The sequence below is a fragment of the Lampetra planeri genome, chromosome 4, assembly GCF_965212315.1.
Source record: "Lampetra planeri chromosome 4, kcLamPlan1.2.h2, whole genome shotgun sequence".
Classification (NCBI taxonomy): Eukaryota; Metazoa; Chordata; class Hyperoartia; order Petromyzontiformes; family Petromyzontidae; genus Lampetra; species Lampetra planeri.
Window position 1 is genome coordinate 30,938,707 of NC_136110.1, and position 25,349 is coordinate 30,964,055.

The window sequence follows — 25,349 nt, forward strand, 5'->3', positions numbered from 1 at the left end:
TGTTTGCTCTTGTGCCCTCACCGTTTTGAATGCAGTTGAAATTCCCACAGCAGCAGCAGCAGCGTCCGCGCAATGATAGCTGCTCAGTCCGATTCCCGAAGAAACTCGCCGCATGTCAGAGCGAGAATTTGGACGTGGTGCCCAACAAGGCTTTTTCTCAGTTTCTCCCATTGGTCTGATACTGGTAGGAACCTCCTGGTTACACCAGCCCACAGGGGATTATTGTGTCCGTCCGTCCATCGTGCAGGGAGGGGCTGGGTGGGGAGGGCTGGGTGGGGAGGGTGGGGCTGGGTGGGGAGGGGCTGGGTGGCGGTGGGAGGGTGGGGCTGGGTGGGGAGGGGCTGTTCACCCCGTGGTGCCCTTATAACACTCAACGTTTAACCTACTCACGCCGGCTTGTGCCCGCCCTCACAGTCGGGCATATTTGCGGAATACACCACGCTGCCGTTGACCCTGGCCATTGACCGAGCAACCCAACGTTCCTACCAGCTCCCTCCGCAGGAATCTGATCATTATCGAGGGTGGAACGTGATCTTGCACCAATGCATATTTCCTGAATAAATCCTCACCGTGTGGATTGCAACGTAGAACGTCGGCTGCAACAACCTCAGGAGTCGTTGCATAGCCAGAGGGGTGGAAGGGCGGGGAGGGAATAGGAGGGGCAGAGCCCATGAACTGGCTGGTGAAGCGTCGACACTAGTAGGATCTAAGGGGGCGTCCATAAATGACGTCACGCACCTAGGGGGGGGGGGGGTCGGATATTTGTGACGATGTGTGACGTCACATAAAAATGCGCAACTTTTAATAAATATAGACAACACGTTCTACTTAATTAAATAGACTTTTTGATAGATGTTTTCTCTTACAACATCAGAGTGCAGCGGCACATTAGATACGCACTACAATGACAATAGTTTAAAGCGATTTGAAGCATGTTTTTTTGGGGGGGGGGGGGGGTGGCAGAGCTTTGTGACGTCATATTTAAGGGGCGCCTGACTTTGAGACGCCGTTTGACGAGGGGGGGGGGGGCGGTCAAAAATCGTCCAAAATCGCGTGACGTCATTTATGGACGGCCCCTAAGCTTTTAGCGCTCATTGCACCCGAGGGTGCTTGCCACAAATGAACCTCACTACCTCGCTGATCTCGCCAAGCAGCATGAACCACCGTCACGCGAACACTCCGGTGGTCAGCGTCGGCTCGTGGCTTTCGGCTGCTGGACATCGAACAAAGGCGGCGGTCACCGCATCGCGCTGCGCATTCTGCGGTCACTTGGAAAGCTCTTTCGATATCAGGAAGCCACTTCCGATGTTATCTAGATTGAAAACTAATTTCTTTAGAAATGCTTTTTGTGTGTTTAGTTTGTTCTTCCCCTAGCTCCAATTAGCACAGCTGGCTTTGTACGGTGCGAAAGAAGTTCAACAAACATCCTCGGCTGTTTGAAAAAACTAAATGCGTGAGTTTCTTCCATTTTGTGATGTTGTCCATCACGAGGTGTTGTAAAGTAGTTGAGCTCGCATCAAAGTTTAATACACTTCATTTCAGCTGGAGGTCTTGGATGTTTATTTAAACAGTTACACATGAAATTTCAAGATTGAAAACGAAACTGATTTTAAGTAAAGATAACTCTTTGCATTTATAATCATCAGTGTATTTCATGTAAAGAGTATACAGTACATTGAGTTACAGCCAGTCTGAATACATTATCATAAAACAGTAAACCTGAAGGCAAAACATTTACTCATTCTTCAGCAGTAAACCCACAAGCAATACAATTATTACCTAAAGCCAGTTCAAGGCACCTAAAAGCCTTAATATGGTTATATTCAAGCATGTCAATGTTGGTGGGTGGGCACCGAGGGAGTCTGGGATAAGGGCCTCAGCTGGATTCGATCGGGAGGGGGCTCTCCCCACACAGTGGCAGCTCAGGGTCTCCTACAAGTCGAGGGTTTCTGGTGGCTATCGGCGAGATTACAGATGCACGTATGAAGTCTGTGCCCCGTGGAGATGAACGCCTCCCCAATGCACAATCGAGCAAGCGTAGCGGGCGTTTGAATTTAGTGTAAAGAATTTAATAGAACACCAAACGATACAATGGAATGTGAATTTAAATGGAAACTAAATGCGACGGCATCTGAAGACGATGTTCATTTTGTAGAGAGAGTGGGGCAGAGTCGGTCACAGGCAGAACGTATGGTAGCTTTTGATCCTGGACTTTGAACAGGAGCGAGAAGTCGACAGCATGGTGAGCTGGGGGACAGGAATTCCTCACTGTGGAGGTAGCAGAGGATTATGAGTGACCTCCCAGTGACCAAAGGTTGACTGGGGGCTTTTTCCATCTGTGATGAGGATCTTTTAAAACAGGACCTTGACACGGCACGACTTTTGAAGCTGAGACAGCAAAGTGACAACCAACGTGAACCTTGGCTTACCCTGGAGCCCAACTTCATGTATCATATGCCTCAAAACTAAAATGTATGATTAATTAGGTATCTAATGATTCACTAACCCCTGTGATTAGATGGACAGTCAATTCTGGATCTCGATTCAGTAATCAATTCTTCCTCGTCTCATTTACCACATTTAATTTCTATTACTCGCACTATTTTCTGCCACGTGTTGTCTCATTGATTCCAATAGCACGAAGGTTTACCGCACGGCTCTGACTTGTTAAATGCTCAGCAGGAAGCCTTTCGCATCACGAGCCGGGCGTGCCAGTTGCCTTGTTCAGCACGAGAGCCCAAACTCGCCCTTGATTGCACGCAGCCAGGCGGGCGACGGAGGAGCCGTGGCGGTCGATGGTTCCAGTGTTTTTCCCGCACGCGCCGCCCGGTTAAATGTTGTAGACGGAGCGCACCGTGTCCACGTACACCTGGTCGGGCATGGCCTTCCTCTGGCTGCCCGGCTGCAGGAAGCGCTTGATGTTCGGCTCCTGACTCAGGCGTCCCTTGAACTCCTGGCACGGGGAGAGGGAGCAACGCCAGGTTAAGGGGGTCGCGAGGCTCATGGCTTCTACCGCTGCGTAGGCTTTCACGGTTGTGCTTGTAAAGCGCTTTTCGGGTCGTGTCGCATGCTGCTCAGTACAACGACTGACATTCCGCATCGCTTGCCGGGAGCTGCTAGCCTTCAAGGGATGTCGATGACGGACAGCCAGTGTTCGTAAGGTCCCTTTACCTGGAGGTGCGGGAAGCCGGAGAGAAGTTTAGGGAATCTCTCCTCCAGCGCGAGCAGCAGCTCCAGCAGCAGAACATCGGCCACGGTGAGGGAGGTGCCCACCAGGAAGCCTCCACCACCACCACCATCGCCAAGTACCTGACCATCGCCACACCAGCAGTGCAACATCACCGTCACCAACAACCAGTACATGGGTACTTACGCTTCATTTTCTTGGTTCTTTCGGCAAAGTCACGTAGAAGGGAAATAATAAAATAATAAAAATAAAACAAAATACAATTCTCACGATGTTTCGGCCACAACGCAAGCAGCCGTCCTCAGGTGAAGAACAGGGCTGTTGGAAAGACAACGTCCGAAATGTCTTTCCGACAGCCCTGTTCTTCACCTGAGGATGGCTGCTTGCCTTGTGGCCGAAACGTCGTGAGAATGTTATTTTATGTTTTATTTTTATTATTGTATTATTTCCCTTCTACGTGACTTCACCGAAAGAACCAAGAAGATAAATCCCTGCAGTCACGAAAGCTTTAAATCGAAATTTTACGCTCTATTGTTTTGCTTCTGTCGTTTTGGTGACGCATGCAACTCTTGCGAATGACACTCATCCCAGTCTCTTGCATTCTCACCTGCTTATACAAATACACTTGAAGTAACTTGACGCCAGCAAGACCAGTGGCAGTACAACACCATAAACTCCATCACCAGCATCAGTGAATCATCACTTCATCGCCGCCACCAACGTCGATACAACATCCGTCACTCCATAACCAGCATCCGCACATCATTCCTCCATGAGTAGCATCAGCACAAGCAGCACAATGTGACCATCACCATATATGACACCCTAAAACCCACATCACCGCTCGTAACGCCAAGAATGCTTCCCCGACCAGACACACTGATACTCGCAGCCACGACATGAACTCAAAGCATTAAAAAAACCCACAGGAAGAGATCGGTTCAAGTTTTGTACGAAAAACAACAACAATAATACTGATAATTGGTTCTTTACCCTTCTATCTGGCAACAAAACTGACACCTTTTCACAAGGAGTCATGTTTGCATAGACCGCAATACCTGCAGTCATAATACAAACAAAAGACATAACTCTGATAATGTGCACTGTCCTTAAAGTTGATTGATCCACACCCGAGACAGCTTTCCTTAGAGCCTAGTCTCACATGGGTTGGACCAGATGACGCCAAAAGGCGCACAACTCAAAGACAATGCACCATCAGAGTATGAGAGCTCGGGGCAAGCATCTACACTATGGGAACCTCATTTGCCAGTAAAAATATGATAATTGGTTCTTTACCCTTCTATCTGGCAACAAAACGGACACCTTTTTACAAGGAGTCATGTTTGCATAGACCGCAATACCTGCAGTCATAATACAAACAAAAGAACATAACTCTGATAATGTGCACTGTCCTTGAAGCTGTCTCGGGTGTGGACCAATCAACTTCAAGGACAGTGCACATTATCAGAGTTATGTCTTTTGTTTGTATTATGACTGCAGGTTTTGTGGTCTATGCAAACATGACTCCTTGTAAAAAGGTGTCAGTTTTGTTGCCAGATAGAAGGGTAAAAAAACAATTATCATATTTTTACTGGCAAATGAGCTTCCCATAGAACAATAATACTGCGTGGATATACATTTGGTGGTGAAGCCCTGTGAGTGGTTGCTCACGATTTTTCTGTTCCTGGATTTTTCTGTTTGCGCATAGTCACTTTAAGATGTTTTCTTGTTCATGTTTTTGTTTTTTGTTTGTTGCGGTTGCACCCGATTCAAGAGCCGAATGGCTCACAGGGCTATACCAAATAAATGAAACTGAAACTGAAACACTTCCGGCGAGAGGAAGCTCTAAATAGGTCCTCTGGATTGTACAGCATGCTTCAAAACAATGTTAACACTGACATGGCACTATCGTTTTTAATGGGAAAAGAACGGATAATACACTGTAACATGATAAAGAGTGTATGCTAATCGCTTCAAAAAGCCAAAGAGTCTCCACTTGTTCGCCATCATTGTCAACACAATGCCTGGAATCTTCTCCAGGTGGTCGACAGAGCCCAGAGGCGGCACATTTCTTGTGCTATCGTTTCAAATTCTCAGAAGTGTTCACATTTTTTTTAATTTCAAATTCTCGGAAGTGTTAACATTTTTTTGAAGCACCGTGTAATTTTGTTCTCCGCCTTTACCAGACACACGGCTCTCCGTTCTCTTCTTTAGAACTTTATTCCCCCCCCTCCCCTTCTCAACCTACTACAGTCCACGTTGAGCCCTCCTCCTGTGGGAGGCGATTAAGACACGGCGTGCGTGCGATGCTAATTAGCTAGGTGTCAAGTGGGGGGGGGGGAGGGTTGGAGAGGATGTACGTTGGCACCGGTGTTGTTCGCTTGGGAGGTGTCAACCTGGCAGCAGTACGGACCCCACCTGGGCTTGATCCAGGAATAACGCACTTAACGAGCGCTGGGACACGCGCCCCCTCGGAGCCCTGCTCCCTGTCGCCGCCCGTCCAGTCTCTCCCCTACAGCGGCTGCTCATCGTACTGCCAAGTCCACCTGGGGCAGAGCTGTGGAACCTACGGCCTGCAGGCAGCAAGCGGCCCACGATTTCGTTTCGTGCTACCAAGCGGCCATGCGAGACGTACCACTGTGAAGATATTTATCAGCCACTGCGACCGTCTTGGCTGCACTTATCGGGGGGCTAGAGGGGCACAGAAGTGACTGAGGTGCGTGTTCATGTGCTTAGATGCACAAAAGACAGGCAACGATACCCCATACAGCCTTCACAGACTGTAGGGGCAAGTGCTGTTAGCGAGCACCTATGAAGGCCGGCATGGTACACGAGGGGGTGAGTGGCCAGCACCACGCCCGGCCGCCTTTGTCTCCCCAGTGGCGATGTTTACACACACCGCACCAGGTACTCATTTGAGTCTGAGTCGACCTAAAGGAGGCCAAGGACCGCTTCAGATATTCGTCACCGATGTTGGCCGTGAGCAGTAATTGAACTCGGGTTCGCAGCGCAGCGTAGCGCTAACTGCTGCACCACCGCTCGCCTAAACGCGCGCACACGTGCACGCACCTTCTCGTAGACGGGCAGGTAGCGCTTGGAGGCTTTATCTTCCACCTGTTTCAGCCTCTGCTCGAATTCCTCCGGCTTCAAGAAGGCGAGGGGCAGCATCAGCTCCCCCAGGTCTCGCATGCCCTCCACGTACATGTCCACGCTGCTCCACAAAGACAAAAAGTCGTCACCCCCTGGAGCAGTCGCCATCAACTGCCGGGCCAAAGACTGCGATAGCGAGCACCTTGGAACGCAGCGGTGTGAATGAGTGGGCTGTATGGGTGTGTGTAGGGGTTTAGTATGAATGAGTGAGTGGACTGTATTGGAGTGTGTGTTGGGTTTAATATGAGTGAGTGGGCTGTATGAGGGTGTATTGGGGTTAAAATGAGTGGATTGTATGAGTGTGCATAGGGTTTAATGTCATTGAGTGGGTTATATGAGTGTATGTAGAGGTTAACATGAAATTAATGGGTTGTATGTAGAATGGAAATAATAAATAATAAAACATAATAAAATAATTCTGTGTGAGAATAATTTCATTATTAGAAATTTTTATTATTTTATTATTTCCATTCTACGTGCCTTTACCGAAAGAACCAAGAAGATTAATCCCTGCAGTCACGGAAGCTTTAATTCGAAAAAAAATGGTATGTAGAAGTTAAAATTAACGAGTGGATTGCATGGGTGTGTATAGGGGTTATGTGAATGAGTAGATTGGATGGGGGGGGGGTGTATGGGGGTTATGTGAATGAGTGTATTGTACGAGTGTGCATAGGGGTTATTTGAATGAGTGTATTGTATGGGTGTGTATGGGGTGTATGGGGGTGAATGTAAACGAGTGGCTGCGATGTGAGTGGCTGCAGGAAGGAGTGGCCCCGGCAGCACAAGGCCGTGCTCCTCCTCACTGTGCTCTCTGGCGCGCATCTCTGGGCTGCATGCCGGCCTTGTCGGCGACGTAGTTGATGATGGCACGAGTCTGCACCAGCCGCATGCCGTCCATCTCCACCATGGGCAGCTGCTCATACAGCAGGACGCCGTCTGCGCGCAACGAGACGGCGGAAACGAATCGCCTCCGTTTGGCTACGTGCGGTGTGAAAGAAGTTCACCATCCATGCGTACAAACGGAATCGGGAGCACATTTGGTGTTCGCACGATTTTTTGTAACAGGAGGGGGGGGGGGGGCAATTCTGCGATGCGGTTTTAATCCAAGTTAGTCACACCTTTTGATCAGGTACCGAGGGATTTGTCCGTTTTGAGTTGGAGAGCGTAAATAAGGTGTGTGTCGTACACCCTTCTCCTTCCAACACGAGGCAATTCATACCGTCGTCACGTGGTGTACACACGTGCCAATGTATTAGCGCTCCATCACCACCAGTGTGTTTGCATGTTTTTGCCACAAGTACGTGTGGTGAATTAAGTTACCTAGTTGGTGTTTTAACATCTTAACACCTCCTGTTTTATCGCAAGAGAAATGGTAAAACCTCTTCTCCTTTTTGCATACTGTAGATGCATATGTTTTACAGCTCCAAAATGTGGTCTCCAGTACAACCCAATTACCCAGGAATCCCTTGCCGAGCCTTAGAATTCTCTCTTTGCCACTCGGGTGATCGACCAATTCCATTCAAGAACGAGTGGCATGTGGCAGTGCGAGATTGGAGCACCTGCAGAAAACCCACGCATGCCTGTGGGTAACATTGCAAAACCAGCCAGCTCCTGGATAACTCGCAGTCAATGGTCACCCATGTACGTGGGTGGGCTCAACTGCGTTTAGATTCCGATCATCTTAGAGCCAGCAAAGTGCATTCAGGGCGATTTGGCCAACGAGAGGAGGAGACCTCACGATGCTGTACATAAGAACACAAAATAAAAATAAAACTGGGCAAGCAAAATCATGCACCGACTTGGCAGCCTCACCCAAAAGCAGCGTCGTCTGCCACTGGTGCGTGCTTACACGAGCGACTCTTCACTCAGTGCCGCAATGACAGACGTGAATTTGATACTGCAGCAGAGACAGCTGTGGTCGCCTGGTGACGTACAAATCGTGCTCGAAAAGCAAATCCGACTACCCCACCCATGCAAGGAGACCCTGGGAATGCGAACGTTCAAACCCAACAAGGGCTTTAGGATTTCCTCACGTTCCAAATTGACATCGAATTCCTCACCTCCAAACTCCGGATAATCCAAAATGCTGCAACCAGACTCATCACCTACATCCGTAAATATGACGGACATCACCCCACTCCCTCCACTGGCTCCCATCTAATTCCAGATCTATTTCAAGATCGCACTGCCTTCAAGATCCTCCTTGGACTCACCCCTGTCTACCTCTCATCTCACTCTCCTCCCCTCCCATCTCACTCCCCTCCCCTCCATGCACCCTCCTATCTCTCCCCTCTCATCTCACTCTCCTCCCCTCCAATCTCACTCTCCTCCCCTCCACGCACCCTCCTATCTCTCCCCTCTCATCTCACTCTCCTCCCCTCCAATCTCACTCTCCTCCCCTCCACGCACCCTCCTATCTCTCCCCTCTCATCTCACTCTCCTCCCCTCCAATCTCACTCTCCTCCCCTCCACGCACCCTCCTATCTCTCCCCTCTCATCTCACCCTCTTCCCTCTCATCTCACTCTCCTCCCCTCCAATCTCACTCTCCTCCCCTCCACGCACCCTCCTATCTCTCCCCTCTCATCTCACCCTCTTCCCTTCCACGCACTTTCTGCACACAGGGCGTGCATTGCTTCTGCCGCCGCCCGGCTATTTTCTCCATTGCCCCCGTTCAAGTCAAGGCTCTGAACCTTCCTTTTCCCGTCTACCTACAATGGTGTTGTTGATAAGAAATAAATATGGCCACTGTTCTATACAATGCCTTGAGATGGTCGCATTCGGACGCTATATGCATGCAAATTGTATTGCATTGTACAACTGTGGGCCTTGTGCCCTCTCATCCACTGCCCCACTGGGACGTGGCTTGATGCCAGCAGGCCTAAAAGAAAATCGGCAGCCCTCTCACAATGGCATTTGAACCCCGATGTTCTCGGGGCGTATGACATTCTCGTGGTTACGTTCAATTCCTGGGGCATCAGTGGCTCGGAGTCATTTCGCTCAGGCGACACGAAACGGGGACTCTGCTGAGAAATGTTGATGCAGTGCCCGTCAACTATTAACTGTGTTTACGAGCATAAATCCCCTGGTGGCGAGATGTTAACTACCTCACCTGGTACGCAGGAGGGCATGGGTTCGATCCCGACCCTGACGCTCTGTATATTTGGAGTTTGCATGTTCTCCCTGTGGTTGTGTGGATTTTTCTCCGGGTCCTCCAGTTTTCCCCTCCACATTTAGAAACACGCATTTAGAGGATTTGACGGCTATAAATTTCCACATGATAGGCCACTTCGTTGAGCTATCATTTGTGGCCAGGTCGCTTTTGAAAAAAAGCTATAGAGCTCAATGGGACTTACCTGGTAAAATAAAAAAGAGTTTATTAGCTTAAATGGTGACATGGTACCCATAGAAAAAGGAGAAAACAAGAAATATCCCCTGTTACTTGCAGATTATTCCATGTATATGAATACGTACAATGAGGGGTGAAGCAGTGGCATAGTAGTTATAGCACTGTGCGATTAACCTAAGTTGAAATCTTGGCCAAGATGAACATCGGGAGAGTGATTATCTGGCACATCGCCCAATGATGCTGGATGTAATTACCAGCGAAACGTCGTACTACTCAGATTGTAAACGTTGTGGACTTACTCTCCAACACACCGGTGTGCTGAAGTAGTAACTAATTGGCGTTTTGTTTACGTGACAAATCCCTTACTAATTGGCTGTGTCGGGTGGTGGAGGGTTACGATACATTTATACTTGATAATTGTTTTTTTACCCTTCTATCTGGCAACAAAACTGACACCTTTTTACAAGGAGTCATGTTTGCATAGACCACAAAACCTACAGTTATAATACAAACAAAAGACATAACTCTGATAATGTGCACTGTCCTTGAAGTTGATTGGTCCACACCCGAGACAGCTTTCCTTAGAGCCTAGTCTCACATGGGTTGGACCAGATGACACAAATCCAACGTGATGATGCTATCATCACGTTGGATTTGTGTTTCGGATTTCGGGATTTTGAGCTCCCGTGAAATGAGAGGGACACTTGGCTGTTGGAATTTAAATAGAGGAATCTGGGTTTCAGCCGCCCCTGAATTAACCAGATTCTCAAGCAAAGTGAGCTAAGTAACTTAGCCCTGCTCCTAGTGGCTGGACAAAAAAACTCTACCGTAAAGGTTGAGATTGAGAAACAATATTTGTTTGACTGTCATGCAACAAGCAATTTCATAGCAGAGTTTTTCTCGAGAAAAGATAAGGTGGCCACTTTAACATTTTTTTTTTCAAAATCTCTGCCACAGGTCATTCTCTGACACTCGTGGCACACTGCTCCACCTCTTTGACGTTGACGCTAATAGCACAATGGGGAAAAAATACCAACAATTTTGTTTCTCTTTCCCCCATTGTTATTCCAACTACAACAAGACAAAGAATCCATTCACCGAGCAGCCCAACCCCCCACCCACCCACCCACCGTGTTCAAGAATGGACCCACAGAAGCGGATATCACACAACTACTCCTGAGATGCCTGCAAGTGACCCCTGGTTCACACAGAAGGGAACAGCACTTATCCACCCGCCCTGCTACAGAGGTGATGCCCGTTGCATGGCGGTCAAACCGTCATTTTTTATGCTCAGAGGATGGAAAAAGCCACATTTTTCTGCAATCCATTAGTGACCCAGCCTAAGACCATCAACTTCACTACACTTGAGAACCCGGCTTAAACACAGGCGACTGGCTGGATTAGATCCCATGTTCTCAATGGCACCCGCTCAGTTGCTGAAACCTCTGAGCTGCTCGGCCAACTCGCAGACCAACACGTTTATTATCCTGCAGAGAGATAAACGGGCAAACCTGCCTGGATCAGGGTCCAGCAGTGTCAGCTCAGAGCTCTGACCTCCGAATCACCCGTCCTTCTCAAAACAAAGTCGAATTTTGAAACGCCCGTTGCCCAACAACTCAAACACTGACAATACGTGGGGGGCAGCCACGCAATCAAATATATATTTTTTCAAATCTTTATTTCCATTTATTTCCCCCGACTTTATTCGAGTTGTGCTATAGGGATCATATCACAAGACGTGATTCGAGTTCATTCAGATCTCTCTCAGAGTTGCACCCTCACCCCGTGTCTAAGGGAACAAGATTTTGCATCAATTATCATGCAAATTGCTCTCAGCATTTCTCCGGACGAACCTATCGGTCTCTTGCTCAGAATGCATCATCATCTTCCCCGTGTCTCCCCGTGTATGCGACTGTCTGCGGGTGTGAGTCTCCCTGTGTGTCTTTGCCAGTTTGTGTCTCTACCGCTGCCTGTACGTCTCTGCGCGTCTCACTTGCTCTGCCTGTCCCTCACTGCCGCCTGCCGATACTACTTCTGCCTTCTCCCCGTCTGTCCCACTCTCGCCATTTCTGTCCCTAGCGCTGTCTCTCGATCTCCTCCCGTCTCTCTTCCTTCAAGCGACCTTCAAAAACATTTCTTGTGAAACAAATACATGGAATTTATTTTTAGCTTGGCAATAATGCAACGGTGTTGGTGGTTTGGCATTTAATGTTTTTACAGAGAATATATATCTATAAACATAACTTTACAATGATCATTTGGTTTATGTTGTTTGAAATATCAAATTCTTACTTAGAAACGAGCAATTATAATGTGTCAACAGCATTTGTAAATAAAATCGTAATGTGTAAAGGTCAGAAATCTATAAATGCTTCTAACCTTTGAGCAGTTTCTGATATTCATCTTTCGTCTTCAGAAACTCCTCTTCAAACTGTTTCGAGGGACAAAAGAAAGAAAGAAAGAGAGGGAGCGAGCGAGAGATTTAAAAACAAAAGCGACGTAATACAAAGTTAAAGAAAGAATGTCGCAATCATCTCGTGCCATCAGTACGGGTATAATTCCGCCACCTGCCACGTTGTGTAACAACAACCGCCGCAGGAGAGAGAGACACTCTCGTCAGCACACAGCCGACTACGCAGCGCGGTGCCATCACAGAGCTGAAGGGGAAGACGAGCAGAGCATGGCGACTCCAGGGAAGCGATCCATAACCGGGGTATGGCCCACGGCCCTTACCTGTGCAATGCAAGACAAAGATAAAGATCTGCCGTGTAGCGCACACAGGATGTTGGGCAAAGTGCTGTAAGGAGAGCACCTATGAAGGGCAGCACGGTGTTTTGAGGAGGTGGTGTGGCCAGTCCCCATACCCAACCGCCTTTGTCTCCCCGGTGCCAATGTTTACACGTAGCACCAAGTACTAATTTAAGGTGGCTCAGTTAACCTACGGAGGCCCAGGACTGGTTCCGATATTCCCATTGATGTTAGCCATGGCAGTGAATTAAACTCAGACATCTGGGTTCATAGCGTAGTGCCGCCAACCACTGCACACACACACACACGGGTTGCACTCGGCTCACTCATTCCACACGTGTATGCGACTGGAATGACGATGCTAGGCGTCTGCATTGACCGAGCGTGAACAGGGTTGACGAGCCCTAATGGACTATGTCCGTTAAAACCAGTCCAAGGAATTCCGATGACAAAGGCAGCAGAACTTGCTTTGGCGCGCTAGAAATGGGGCATCAACTTAACCCCAACTAACATACATTTGGCATCATTATTGGAACACCACTTTGCTTGGGATAAGAACCCGAGAGGAAGTTTAAACAATTACGAAGTGCCAGATTTTAGGAGACATCTAGTCTTCACGAAAAGTGTATTACGCTCGGCTACATTGAGAGCCGTAACTATTGCCTCGCTGAGAAATACTCTCACAAACTGGCGCTGTTCATCTGCAGTCCAGGAACAACGCATCAACTCTCTACGTATGTTGAACTTCTTTCGTACCGTACGTAGCCAACCATGATAATCAGAGGTGCTGGGGAAGGACAACAAACTCTGCAACTGCCCATCTCTCAATCACATCGGAAGTTTATGTTCTCTCTGTCTTGTTCGATTTACGCATGCAATTGCACCATTCGATTCCACAAACAATTTGCAGCCTGTTCCGCGTGCAATGGACCTCACATTCTACTGACAGGGCTCAGAAACTTTAAATTGGCCGAAGATTTGCCGGCTTAAAGCAAATGCTGGCCCATAAGCTGACAGACTACAATGTTATTTGATTTCTTACGTAGCGAAACGGACCACTTTACATGTCCATCCCTTTTGTCGATCCACTGCTGGATGAGGTCAGCGGCACACACAATCTGGTGGAGTGGCCAACATCTGTATCCTCCCCCTGGAGATGTTCACACGATGCAACAGGCCCTCCTCTGAGGCCGAATCGAGCTAGGGGAGGCCTACTACAGCTTAAGTCCAACTTGCTACGCTTATCGTCCATGGCCAATGGTCAAGACTCAGCCTCCAGGATTTGTCGTGCGGTGCGTACGCACAACGCTGGGCATAGACTTGCGGATGTACTTGCTGTGTATGACACTTCCATGGCTTGTGTGACCACAGGGTAACATTGGGCAAAGTGGCACTGCAGCCCGATGTATGCAACATAACATCAACACGCACAAACAAATGCAATGGGGAACGGATTATGATTGTTTGGACGCCGCATACAGTACGCTCTTTGAATACCGTACCCCCAGGGCATTTATCTCTGTTGACAGAGACGGGGGGGGGAGACGCAGCCTTGGATACCCGCACTCGGGAAAAAGCCACCCGCGTGGCAGAGTGAGAAAGTGACCACGGGAGCAACGGCAGCCCAAGCGGTGGCCGTCGAGTCGCTTCGCCGCCGCCGTCACCAGCACAAGGACGAGGCGGTGCAGCTCAGAGGTCGCAAACGGGTTTTGATTCCTTACCCGTACCCGTACCCGGCCGCACCAGGGTCGCAAACGGGTACCCGTACCCGGGTAGGGTACGGGTATCGGGTACCGGGTACCTGATTGCGACCTCTGGGATGAAGCCATTTTGCAGGCGCGGGTGGGTTGATTCTAGGAACTTGAATTGTGAGAAGAGACAAGACGTTGGGAAATGAGTGACAAACGGTGACTCACCAGTGACTCACGGCCTACCCGTACCCGGCCGCACCAGGGTCGCAAACGGCTACCCGTACCCGGCCGGGTACGGGTAGCCGGGTATCGGGTAGGGTACGGGTATCGGGTACCCGGTTGCGACCTCTGGTGCAGCTTCACGCGTTGAGGCGAAACGTTTCAACGATTTCCCTGCTCGGCGGCAAGACAACGGGAAGACATTTTCGACGTACGAAGAAGCGGCGGCGTTCTTCACTGCGAGGCCCGCGGGTCACTGGCGGTCACTGGGGCCTTTAGTGCGGCCCCCCCGACAAAAACACAACACGTGACAACACCCCCACCATCATCATCATCAACATCGTGCTGCTGTCAAACCCCCAAAATGGTTTCACACGTGTGGCGGCCCTCGCAACTGATGATGTCTTATCGGCAAAAGTGCCCCCCCCCCACCTCCCCCTCTGAAAATGAGTGAAGAACACTGACATGGAGTGTCCCAATAGCGACAGGCGCCACGACGGCGGGCAGAAGGTTGGTGCCTGGGCATCGCCTTGAAAGAGGGAGACGCGAATGCTGCACTAGCGCACTGACGAACACATTGGCCGGAGTTCGCAAAAAATGTTTCTGACGGGGGGAACAACATTCTCCAACGTGCGAATCGCTCCCGCAGGCTCAGATTTTTTTTTTACAAAAAATTCACATTTACGATTCACGCGTGAGCATCTTTTTTGTTGTTGTTGTTGTTGCCAAAAATGGATAAATGTCGCCAATGTGGGATGTCTGCCAAGGTGATGTGGCACGGCTCCCCTTCAACGATATATGAATCAGGCGACTGGGTTTGACCGAGCGCTGCGGATTTAACGAGTGTGGCAAAGAGGCACTCCAAAAAAATCGCCACCGTCTGCTACGATTGGTCTTTTATTAGGCGTCCTGTTTTACACAATTACAAAAAATCCGAACCACTGTCACAATATCCTCTTTGCACAATGCAGGAATTTAACCAATTGCCTTGCGGTTTTGTGCTGGGCGGGGGGGGGTTATTGCCAAACATTTTTTGTTACAGGGGTTTCAAAGCTGCGTCTGGTTCCCCGTAGGGTAAGAAGAGCAGGAAGAGCAGGCGCATGCTTGAGCGCACCCAACCTCACCGTCCTGATTTATCTCAAAGAGCATCTGAATTACACTGCAGGCACAACATCAAGATAAAGACGCCCCGTGTAGCCTTAGCAGATTGTAAGGAGCAAGTGCTGTTCGTGAGCGCCCATTAAGGCCGGCACGACACACGAGGGGGTGGGTCGCCAGCACCACGCCCGGCCGCCTTTGTCTCCCCAGTGGTGAAGTTTTTACACATCGCACCAGGTACTCATTTGAGGCTGAGTCGATCTAGGGGAGGCCCAGGACCGGTTCAGATAATCGTCACGGGTGTTGGTCGTGAGTTGGAATTGAACTCGGGTCGCCGGGTTCGCAGCGCGCTGAGCGCTACACCACCGCTCCCCACATCACACATACACACACCCATCACCACCACAACACGAGCCTTAGTAAAGCACACTAATGATAATACTGTAATAATGATGCCATTTTTGGGGGGATTAATTAGCGTTAACTTATTGAGTGAGAATACATTTTAAGACTATTTCATGGAGGGCCTTGCATTGTGAAATCCCATGGAGGAGGTAATCACAATAACTGGAGAACCATATTCTTAGGTTTTTTCGGTAAAGTCACGTAGGTAAAACATCAAAATTAATAAAAATAAAATAAAATAAAGATCACGACGTTTCGGAGGCAACACAAGTCTCCGTCATCAGGTGGGACCGTCACAGCCAGATTAGCTGCATCAAGTGGGGGCTAATCTGGCTGTGACGGTCCCACCTGATGACGAAGACTTGTGTTGCCTCCGAAACGTCGTGATCTTTATTTTATTTTTATTAATTTTGATGTTTTACCTACGTGACTTTACCGAAAAAACCTAAGCATATGAATCCATGCAGTCACGAAAGCTTCAAATATAGAACTGGAGAACCCCCCCAAGCATTGCAGGAAACAATGCCCGCATGATAGGATGAAAACATCCATTGCTGGACCACCATCTCCCGTCAACCTCGCAGCAACAAATGAACAAAATTGTTTATTCCCAGGCGGTTTCCCATTCGAGCGCTAAACCTGACTCAAACACGCTTTGCTTCCCAAGATAGACAAGATCGGGCACATTCAGGGTAATTCGGTCGTAAATCTAGACCAGTTGTTGTGCGTGGGGTGTGACGGCATCCACATTTCTTAGCCGTGGTGTTTTGTTTCACAAATGTAGGAGGGCATCTGCGATTTGGTGAGGAGGGCAGTCCAAATGGGCCATCTCTGAGTGTTTTTAATCATCATTTCGTATCACCGGCTATTGCACACGACTCAGAATCGCGGGCATTGACAAAGAAAATGGAACAAAAGCTGAAAAGTGCTCAAAGACGCGCGGAGAGGTGCCCTGCTTGGAATTAGACTGAGTGACAGGAAGACTTGTACTTGGATTGGAGAACAAACGCAGGTTAGACACAACATAATGGGTATTACGTAACCCTTTCCGATTCTGATGGCTTACATGTGCGACAAGCTCGTACATTTATGGATTCAGTTGTTCTTCCGGAACGGAATCAGAAAACTAAAATAAAAAACTTTATCGGTACCGAGGCTCCCACAAGGCCATACGGGAGAGCGTGTGGCACGGCTTGGCACAAGCTGTCAGAAGTTGGTCGTGTCTCTATCGTTCTCTGCCGTGAGTACAGTGTCTTTACTCTGAACAAAATTAACATTGAACCGCTCGCGCGTTCCAAGATTCAGCGGTGAACGGGACCCCTGCCTGCAGCCTGCAGACGTCTCGGAACGGGAAAGGGTTCAAGTGGACTGTGCGGGACGCGTCGCGGCTAGAAGGGAAGACAGCCAACGGTCGAGACTGGCGAAGGAGTGGCAGCCAGATGAGCGAACGCACCCAGGGGAACGTCCACCGCGGAGACCACACGACAGAATCGGCGCGCGGCAGTGGGACGCATCGCTGCATCGCAAAGACCCTTGGTTGATGGGCGACGGCTTTGACGACGATGACGACGAGCCATCGGGAGGGGACGCAGCCGAAAGTTTTTACTCGGCGCGCAGCGTTTACGCAAATACGCATCCGGTGGCGGCAGCTGCAGCGCTTCTCTTCAAGTTTCAAGTTTCATTCATTAGGTATAGACCTGTGAGCCATTCGGCTCTTGAATCGGGTGCAACCGCAACAAACAGAAAACAAAAACATGAACAAGAAAACATCTTAAAGTGACTATGTGCAAACAGAAAATCCAAGAAAAGACAGCAAAATATTGCAGAAAAAGCACCGTACACCAACACTGTGTGCAAAAATCCCAGTGGGATGCAAGTCAAACAACAACAACAACAACCACAAGACAACTTAGATTAAGGTCATCAGTCTAACTCTGTACTACAACAAACATGGCCAAACCAAAACACTTTTCGAAAATCACCCAAATAAAGCCATAAAAGCAATGAAACAGTGGTTATTGATCGAGGGCACTGGCTGCAGGGACCCTCTGGGGCGGTGGTTCTCAAGCTGGCGTGCACGCGACCCCCTGGGGGTTACGGGATGCCGTTTCTGGGTGTGCGAGACACGGCCGGATTTTTGCTGGAAGGTGAATCGTCGAAACACAAATTAAACAGGGGCACGTAAGTACGACCACTTTGTTTCAAACCCAGTGAAGGGTTAAGGACCACTGCTCTAGGGGGAAGGTGCAAATTATCGCCAATTATCTTCCCTTTGTCTCTGCTCAATGAGCCGCGAACACCGCGAGGTGCGCTGGCACGGGGGTTCGACACCCCCCCACCCCCCTCCCCCCCAGGAATTCCTCCTTACAGTGAACGCGATTTGAAGCCACCGTGAGCATATTTCAGTTTTCACTACGGTACGCGTGTTTACGGCGGCGGCTTGGGGAAGGCCTCATCTAGCAGTGGATTGGCCAAGGCTGACGACGATGTATTTGCTATAGGAATGGGGCAGTCGCGCAGTGCTGTGTAGGGGTGCTTAGGGCACTGCACTGTGAACCCAGTGACCCGGGTTAGATTTTTTTGGCCACGGATAACATCGGCGGCGAGTGAGATCTGAACCAGGCTTGGGCTCCCCTCCCTTCAACATCGCACACTGACCAGCTTGATGTAGTATGGTCAAACAACGCCCCCATGGCTGAGATGTCATGGGGAGGGCCTTCACCGAGTTGAGATGTGCTGTCGAGCTCTAAATGCAGGCAGTGAACATCCCCGCATGACAGTACGGCAAGTATCCGTGTGGTGACGCAGTTGATGGCATTAATGAGTAGCATTGACGGAGTAAACGTCTCTATAAAATGCGTGCATTTTTAGGGGCAATGGAGGGATAATTTTAATAAAAGGGGCCTATGCGACTTATACTATTAAATTGTTAAACGTAAATGTAACTCAATAGCAATTATGTTTATATACATATACACAGGAGATGTTACGAACATTAAAAACCCGGTTTGCGCGAGTTCGAATCTCAAATGAGGGTCAATCATCTCTACTGGATAAATACGAGAACTTCAGTGGGAAGTAAACATCGGATGCTCCCTGGACAGATTGGTTATTGCCACGAGAATTTAGAATTCCCACCACTTGTTTCAGGACCACCAAATGCGGATGGCCAAATCACTCCGAAAAAGCTCAATCTCGTCAGATTTTGGAACCTGAACAGGGGTGGGCCTGGTTGGTGCTTGGATGGGAGGCTCCCTTTGAATACCAGTGGTGAAACGTCATCTTCCTCGCCTGGTATGAAGGAGGTTGTGGGTTTGATCCCGACCTTGACGCCTGCTGTATTTTTGGGGTCTGCATGTTTCTCTCCCCGCGGTCGCATGGATTTTTCTCCGGGTCCTCCGGTTTTTCCCCTCCACATTTAGAAACAAGCTGCGTTAATAGTATTTGGCTGCTATAAATTTCCACATGATAAGCCACTTTATTGAACTATCATTTGTGGCCAGGTTGCTTCTAAAAAATAGCTATGTAGCTCAGTGGCCCGTACAATGGTACAATTTTATATATATATAAAAAAAATAGTTTTAATAGTTATATTCTTTGGGTCTTTCGGTAAAGCCTCGTAGATAGAAAGAAAAAAATATATCACAACGTTCGATCGCAACACAAGCAATCGTCCTCTTTTCTCACCTGATGACGATTGCTTGTGTTGTGATCGAAACATCGTGATATTGTTATTCTTTTTATTTGTATTATTTTTCTATCTACGTGGCTTTACCGAAAGACCCAAAGAATATGAATTCCTGCAATCACGAAAGCTTTAGGCAGATTTTTAGTAGTTGTTGGCTTGGGCTGAGACACACCTAGGAGATGGTAGCACTGCAATAGATGCTTGATCGTAGCTATCAGTATTATCAGCTCATTTCGTTTGTGGGTTATCTCCGGATACTCCAGTTCGATCCCACATGCCACTCGTGGCCATTCGTCGCAATGCAGGACCTCTCCCGAGAATATACTTGAGTCTCAGCGAGGCTTTCCCTGGGTAAACAAAGGGCATTACCTTCAACACGATTGACATGGGCAACTTATTTGAGTAGGCAAAACGTTGGCCTCGGACGCTGACCCACCTCGATGCCAGCGGCAGCCAGCACCCATCGAATGGACTCCATGCGTCCACGTCCATCGAAGTAAACGAGCTTTGCCTTCGAACTCATGGTGGCTCCCCGACACTCTTGTCCCTGCACCAGCCTGGCTCTCGCGATCTCTCCTTGCTGCTCTGTCTCCGATGCTGCTGCTGCCGTTCCGCTCTTCCTCCTCTCTCTCGCTTTCGCTCTCCCTCACTCTTTATCTCGTGTCCTCCCAGCTCCTCTAGATTCTCTTTCAGCTCCTGCACACGCCGCAGACAAAACAGATTCCCGTGGTTGTACAAGAAACGTTCAATCCTCTCTGTCTGCGGTCTTTTGAGAGTCCGCGGTCACTTACATGCGCCGTACGTATTATTGACCAGCGCGGTGAAATATGGTCAACTAACCCTCACGATCCGCACCAGTACGGAGATTCCGTCACCCAAAATGGCTGTTTCGTGTGCTCCAGGCAAACATGGGAGGAGTGGCATTATCGATTGGAACACCGAGCACCAAACTCGGTGTTCTGAAATAAAGTACTGGCCATGGCTGATAACTGTGGCGGGTGATATCTGAACGAGTCCTGCAGCCCCAACCCCCCCCCCCTCTTTACGAACCCAACACTGGTGAAGTATGGTCATAATCCGCGTGACTAACACGGCACGGAGAAGCTGACAGTGGAATGACAACGAGCTGTTCACAATAATATCCAAACAAAAATTGAGGAATTGAGTTGGCATTGGTGCGCGAGTGCATATCAAATAAACTTCCCGTTAACCTACCACATGTACAGTATGTATGTATTCTAGATTTGAAGTTTTAGTGACTGCAAGAATCCATACTTTTTGGTTTTATCGGTAAAGTCACGTAGGTAAAAAACTAAATAAATTAAATTAACTAAATAAATTAAATTAATTAAATTTATTTTGTTTTTTACCTACGTGACTTTACCGAAAGAAACTAAAAGTATGTATGTATACAGCAATGTTTATTATGCACCTGGTAAATTATTCTAATTATTTTACATGTAAATGTGAGGCCCATGTACATGTCAAATAATGAGAATAATTATTCTAATAATGAGAATAATTATTCAAATTATTTTACATGTAAAATAATGAGAAGAATTTACACCACTGTCAATCTACGTGCTATGAAGAAGGGCCATCGCCCAGGCTCCAACTGGTAAGGAGTTCAAATGCACCGCCTGCCGCCAACGCGTGCAGGTCAAGGACGTCCTGTCCCAGCTACCAGTGCTCCTGCCGCCACCTACATGGACCTCAAATTCCTCCCCGATCTTCGTAAGCGAAGAACCTTTGAAGGCCACAGTGTTATTGACAAGCGTGTTCAGTTTTTGTTGTTGTTGTGCTTGTGGACCACTGCTAACGCAGAAGCAGCAGCAGCATGACCAAACAATTTGTTTAAAAAAAAATCCGTTCCTAGATTTGACCATACTTCAGTGCAGATTGAATATTGGATGAGAGGGAGCCCTCCAACGGATTCAGGTATCACTCGCCCACGGCTGGGTATCAGACTCGGGTTGCTGGGTCCATATAATGCTGTGCGCAAACCACTGGTCCCCACTTCTCTACCCCTGTTTGCGGGTCCGTTTCGTCTCTGAAAGGAAACGGGATTTGCGCGCTGTGGCAAAGCGCTCGACTCACAACCAGCATATCGCAGCTTCAATTCCCATTCGGTTTCACTCAGCCCACCATCGTCGTCATCATCTCTCATGGGCCAAGCCAATTAATGAACCACTTTGGAAAGTCCATAGGGGTCGACTTTTGGCGAGGCTGGCCACTACCACCATGGGAATGCGGATTTTCCACCAACTAGCTCAGGGCTATAAATGGACATGGGCACCGCCCAAGAATCGACCGATCGTGGCAGCATTTCCTTGTGTTTTACATGCAGGATAGCGCCCCTACAATACAATTATTTTGGAATTTTTACACCAGTGACATCGCATAGCATTGATAACATGCTGCAAATGATGGCATCGTATTGCAACAATTTAACGTAACGATGACATTGCCCGGTGGCAAATGAAGTTGTGCGTCATGTTTGACACTGCCCTGACACCCAAGTGCTTCAATCCATCGTCGGCGATTGACAACCCCTAAGCCTGGCGACTTTAATGGCTCAAGCGAACACGAGGAAACAAAAGGAGAAAAAACAAGCGGAGGAAATTCGAATCGGGAGGTGGTGGGGTGGGTTCGTGTGCAATGAACCGTGAGTCTGAACGACAGACACGGTGAATCGAGCTCAATTTCTTCACCTAAAACAATCAAACAATGGGGGCCCAGGATGACCGGCGCTTGAATTCCCACAACCGCGCACGGAACGGCGATGGCATTCGTGAGAACATAAACCGGGGGTGGGTGTTTACGTTCACCAACGCGACGCATATGGCCATTGGCATTAAGGAATAGAACGACATCCGCGTGGAAGGAAGCAGAAGACAGCGCCTGCTGTGCTGCACAACACCGCGCTGCTCAGAGGGGGGTCGATGCGGAGTACAGTACAACAATGTATTTAGGTGTACTGCCCTCCGCTGCCCTGAACGCCTATTACACCCCTCTTTTGCACATGACGAGCCGGAGGCAACCCTGCATGCAAGACATTCCATTTAATGCCCATGGAGTCTCATGGTGTATGCTGGAGAAGCAATGTAAATGCATCGATTCTTAAGCTTACGATGCATGCGTACAATGTGTAATTGATCATTTGCAATCAGCAGACGTTATAGGCGAGCGGTTCCCGTCACCTCCTGTAGCCACTAGCGGGCACTCCCCATTGTCAGCAATACAAAAAGAATAATTCCAGAACAGAATTGAGAACACCAAATTGCACCAGATTTCACAGAGCCACCGACCGGGTTTAACCATCACAAGCCTAATGTGTACAAATCAAACTTTACTGCTTGATTATGAGACAGCCGTTACACAATCTTCTGTACCTTGCCCTCTCTCTGCAATGAGCATCGCAGGATAATTTACGTTTCATGCGCGAGAGGCCGATTAGCACGGTTGGCAACGTACGGCGTGAAATAAGTTCAACTTACTTTCGTACATTAACAATTATGCCATTTATTTATTATCAAGGAAAGTCTCAGCGAGTCTCAAAACTATTTTTAGCAGTGTCTCGGCATTGGGAAGTTTTTGACAATTCCCATAAGTGCACTGGTGGTGACCAGCCTATGTGGCTACCACTTCAAAATTTCCCCCAAACTACATGAATCCCTCATTGCAAGCACACCAGCCGCACTGGAGGGGAATACTTTTGAGCTGTGTATAGTGTTACCCCCGCGCTCTCAGCCACTCCACTGCCTCTTGTAGGCACAGAAGTGACTGGGGTTTGTGTCCGTTAATGTGTAGGGAGTGGTGTCGGTGGTGTCGGGAGTGGTGGCGGTGGTGTAGGGAGTGGTGGCGGTGGTGTAGAGAGTGGTGGCGGTGGTGTAGGGAGTGGTGGCGGTGGTGTAGAGAGTGGTGGCGGTGGTGTAGGGAGTGGTGGCGGTGGTGTAGGGAGTGGTGGCGGTGGTGTAGAGAGTGGTGGCGGTGGTGTAGGGAGTGGTGGCGGTGGTGTAGAGAGTGGTGGCGGTGGTGTAGGGAGTGGTGGCGGTGGTGTAGAGAGTGGTGGCGGTGGTGTAGAGAGTGGTGGCGGTGGTGTAGGGAGTGGTGGCGGTGGTGTAGGGAGTGGTGGCGGTGGTGTAGGGAGTGGTGGCGGTGGTGTAGGGAGTGGTGGCGGTGGTGTAGTGGTTAGCGCGCTGCGCTATAAACCCGGCGACCCGGGTTTGATTCCCGCTCACGGCCAACACCAGTGATGGTTATTCAAACCGGTCACGGGCCTCCCCTAGATCGACTCAGCCTCAAATGAGTATCTGGTGCGGTGTGTAAACTTCGCCACTGGGGAGACAAAGGCGGTCGGGGGTGGTGCTGGCCACCCACGCCCTCGTGTGCCGTGCCGGCCTTCATAGGTGCTCGCTAACAGCACTTGCCGCAAGTCTGTTAAGGCTACACGGGAATGGGGGGCGGTCTTTGTCTTCGTCCGTAAAAGGTATTCAAATGTCCTATTCAACCCTCCGTACGGACCCAGTATAAACATTAAACGCTTGGCCATTGTTGATCTAAAGGTTCCAACCATGGCCTAACGTTGCATTTTACTGCGTGAGAAGAAAAAGTGGCACTTTGAGAAAACCCACCACTCATTCGAGGGAATAGCACTCAAGAATCAAAACATGGGTTCACAAGCCACTTTACTGCCATCTCCTGGCCATCATCGCAGTCGCGCTGGCTGTGGGAGCCGCACAAATGTCATTCACCAACCCTTGCCTCCGACTCGTTGGGTGACAGGCTTTTTATGCACGTTGAACTTCTTTCGCAGCGTACATAGCCAACGTGTTGATGATGCCGATACATGGAATGGTAAGCATTCAATTCGCATGTACAGCACAAACACACAATAGTACAATATTACAATGCTACGTACGTGTGTGCAGTTCACTGCATTACGTAGAATTCAACAGATAAGAATATGCGGGTCAGAACACGCGTGCCATCACACATGCATGCATGCATGACTAAATACGGACTATAAAAGAGAAGTAACATTTTATGACAGCACACGGTTGCTGTGGGGTCGTGATGACTGGTACGAGAAAGACTATTTAAATCCATCCGGAGGAAATTGCGGTCGCGTTCTGTTTGCAAATCTGCAAATGACCTCCATTCAAAGGCTGTCTCGTAACGTTCAATGGGGGCAATCACAATGCTCAAGTCGTAAAGATATTTCATTTGAAAGACATTCACGTAGAAAAAAAAAACATTTTTTCGGTGGAAGTAGGGGAGTGGATCCTACTTGGAATATTTTGGCCAATTCTTCTTTTTTGAGTTTGTGATGTTGTTGTTGTCCATGTGGGAGAATACCCACACAGACCTGGTCAGACGACATTTACCATAAAAAAACACTCACTCAAGACTTTTTGCACAACATTGTTAGCCTTCTATACAAACCCCAAAGTCGAGGAACACAATTGTGTACTACTGCAGGGAGATTTAAACCACAACAAAATCCCCAGCGATGCACACTGCGGACAAGACACTTGCAACGAAGGTTTAGAATTTGCACGTGAACAACAACAACAAACACCATTGAATGATGTCACCCTGACCTTCGGGCAGCCGAGTCGGAGATTTGACGATCCGCTTCTGTGACCTATGATGGCCGTGTCCCAGTCCTCTCCACACACACACACCTGTGTGACCTGTGAGAAATGGCTCCTCCTGTGTGCGCTGAGCTACTTTTTTTTAAAACCAGCACCACCGTCTTCCCTCTCCCCCCCTCCCATAGAACTCATCCACCCACTGGCTCAGTCAGGGCCAAT

At 48.8% G+C, this 25,349-nt stretch overlaps 1 protein-coding gene across 1 annotated transcript; it reads right to left on the minus strand.

Moving 5' to 3' along the window:
• Positions 1-1,543: 1,543 nt before the first annotated feature.
• On the minus strand, positions 1,544-25,349 carry LOC144717931 (glutathione S-transferase A4-like). The gene is made up of 7 exons (XM_078593742.1): positions 25,137-25,349; positions 19,970-20,229; positions 12,064-12,115; positions 7,141-7,273; positions 6,257-6,398; positions 3,172-3,309; positions 1,544-2,953 (listed from the first exon to the last, which is right to left on the minus strand). Exons 2-7 carry the CDS (start codon positions 20,054-20,056, stop codon positions 2,831-2,833), a joined length of 675 nt encoding a protein of 224 aa, XP_078449868.1. The 5' UTR covers positions 20,057-20,229; positions 25,137-25,349; the 3' UTR covers positions 1,544-2,830.

What these genes read in the sequence shown, in the direction of transcription:
- LOC144717931 (XM_078593742.1), bottom strand. Translation starts at nt 20,056, where the DNA reads ATGAGTTCGAAGGCAAAGCTCGTTTACTTCGATGGACGTGGACGCATG. An exon ending in ACCTGCCCGTCTACGAGAAG is followed by an intron (nt 3,310 to 6,256) that starts GTGCGTGCACGT and finishes GGCGATGGTCAG; the next exon opens with GTACTTGGCGATGGTGGTGG. An exon ending in CCGGCTTCCCGCACCTCCAG is followed by an intron (nt 2,954 to 3,171) that starts GTAAAGGGACCT and finishes TCCCCGTGCCAG; the next exon opens with GAGTTCAAGGGACGCCTGAG.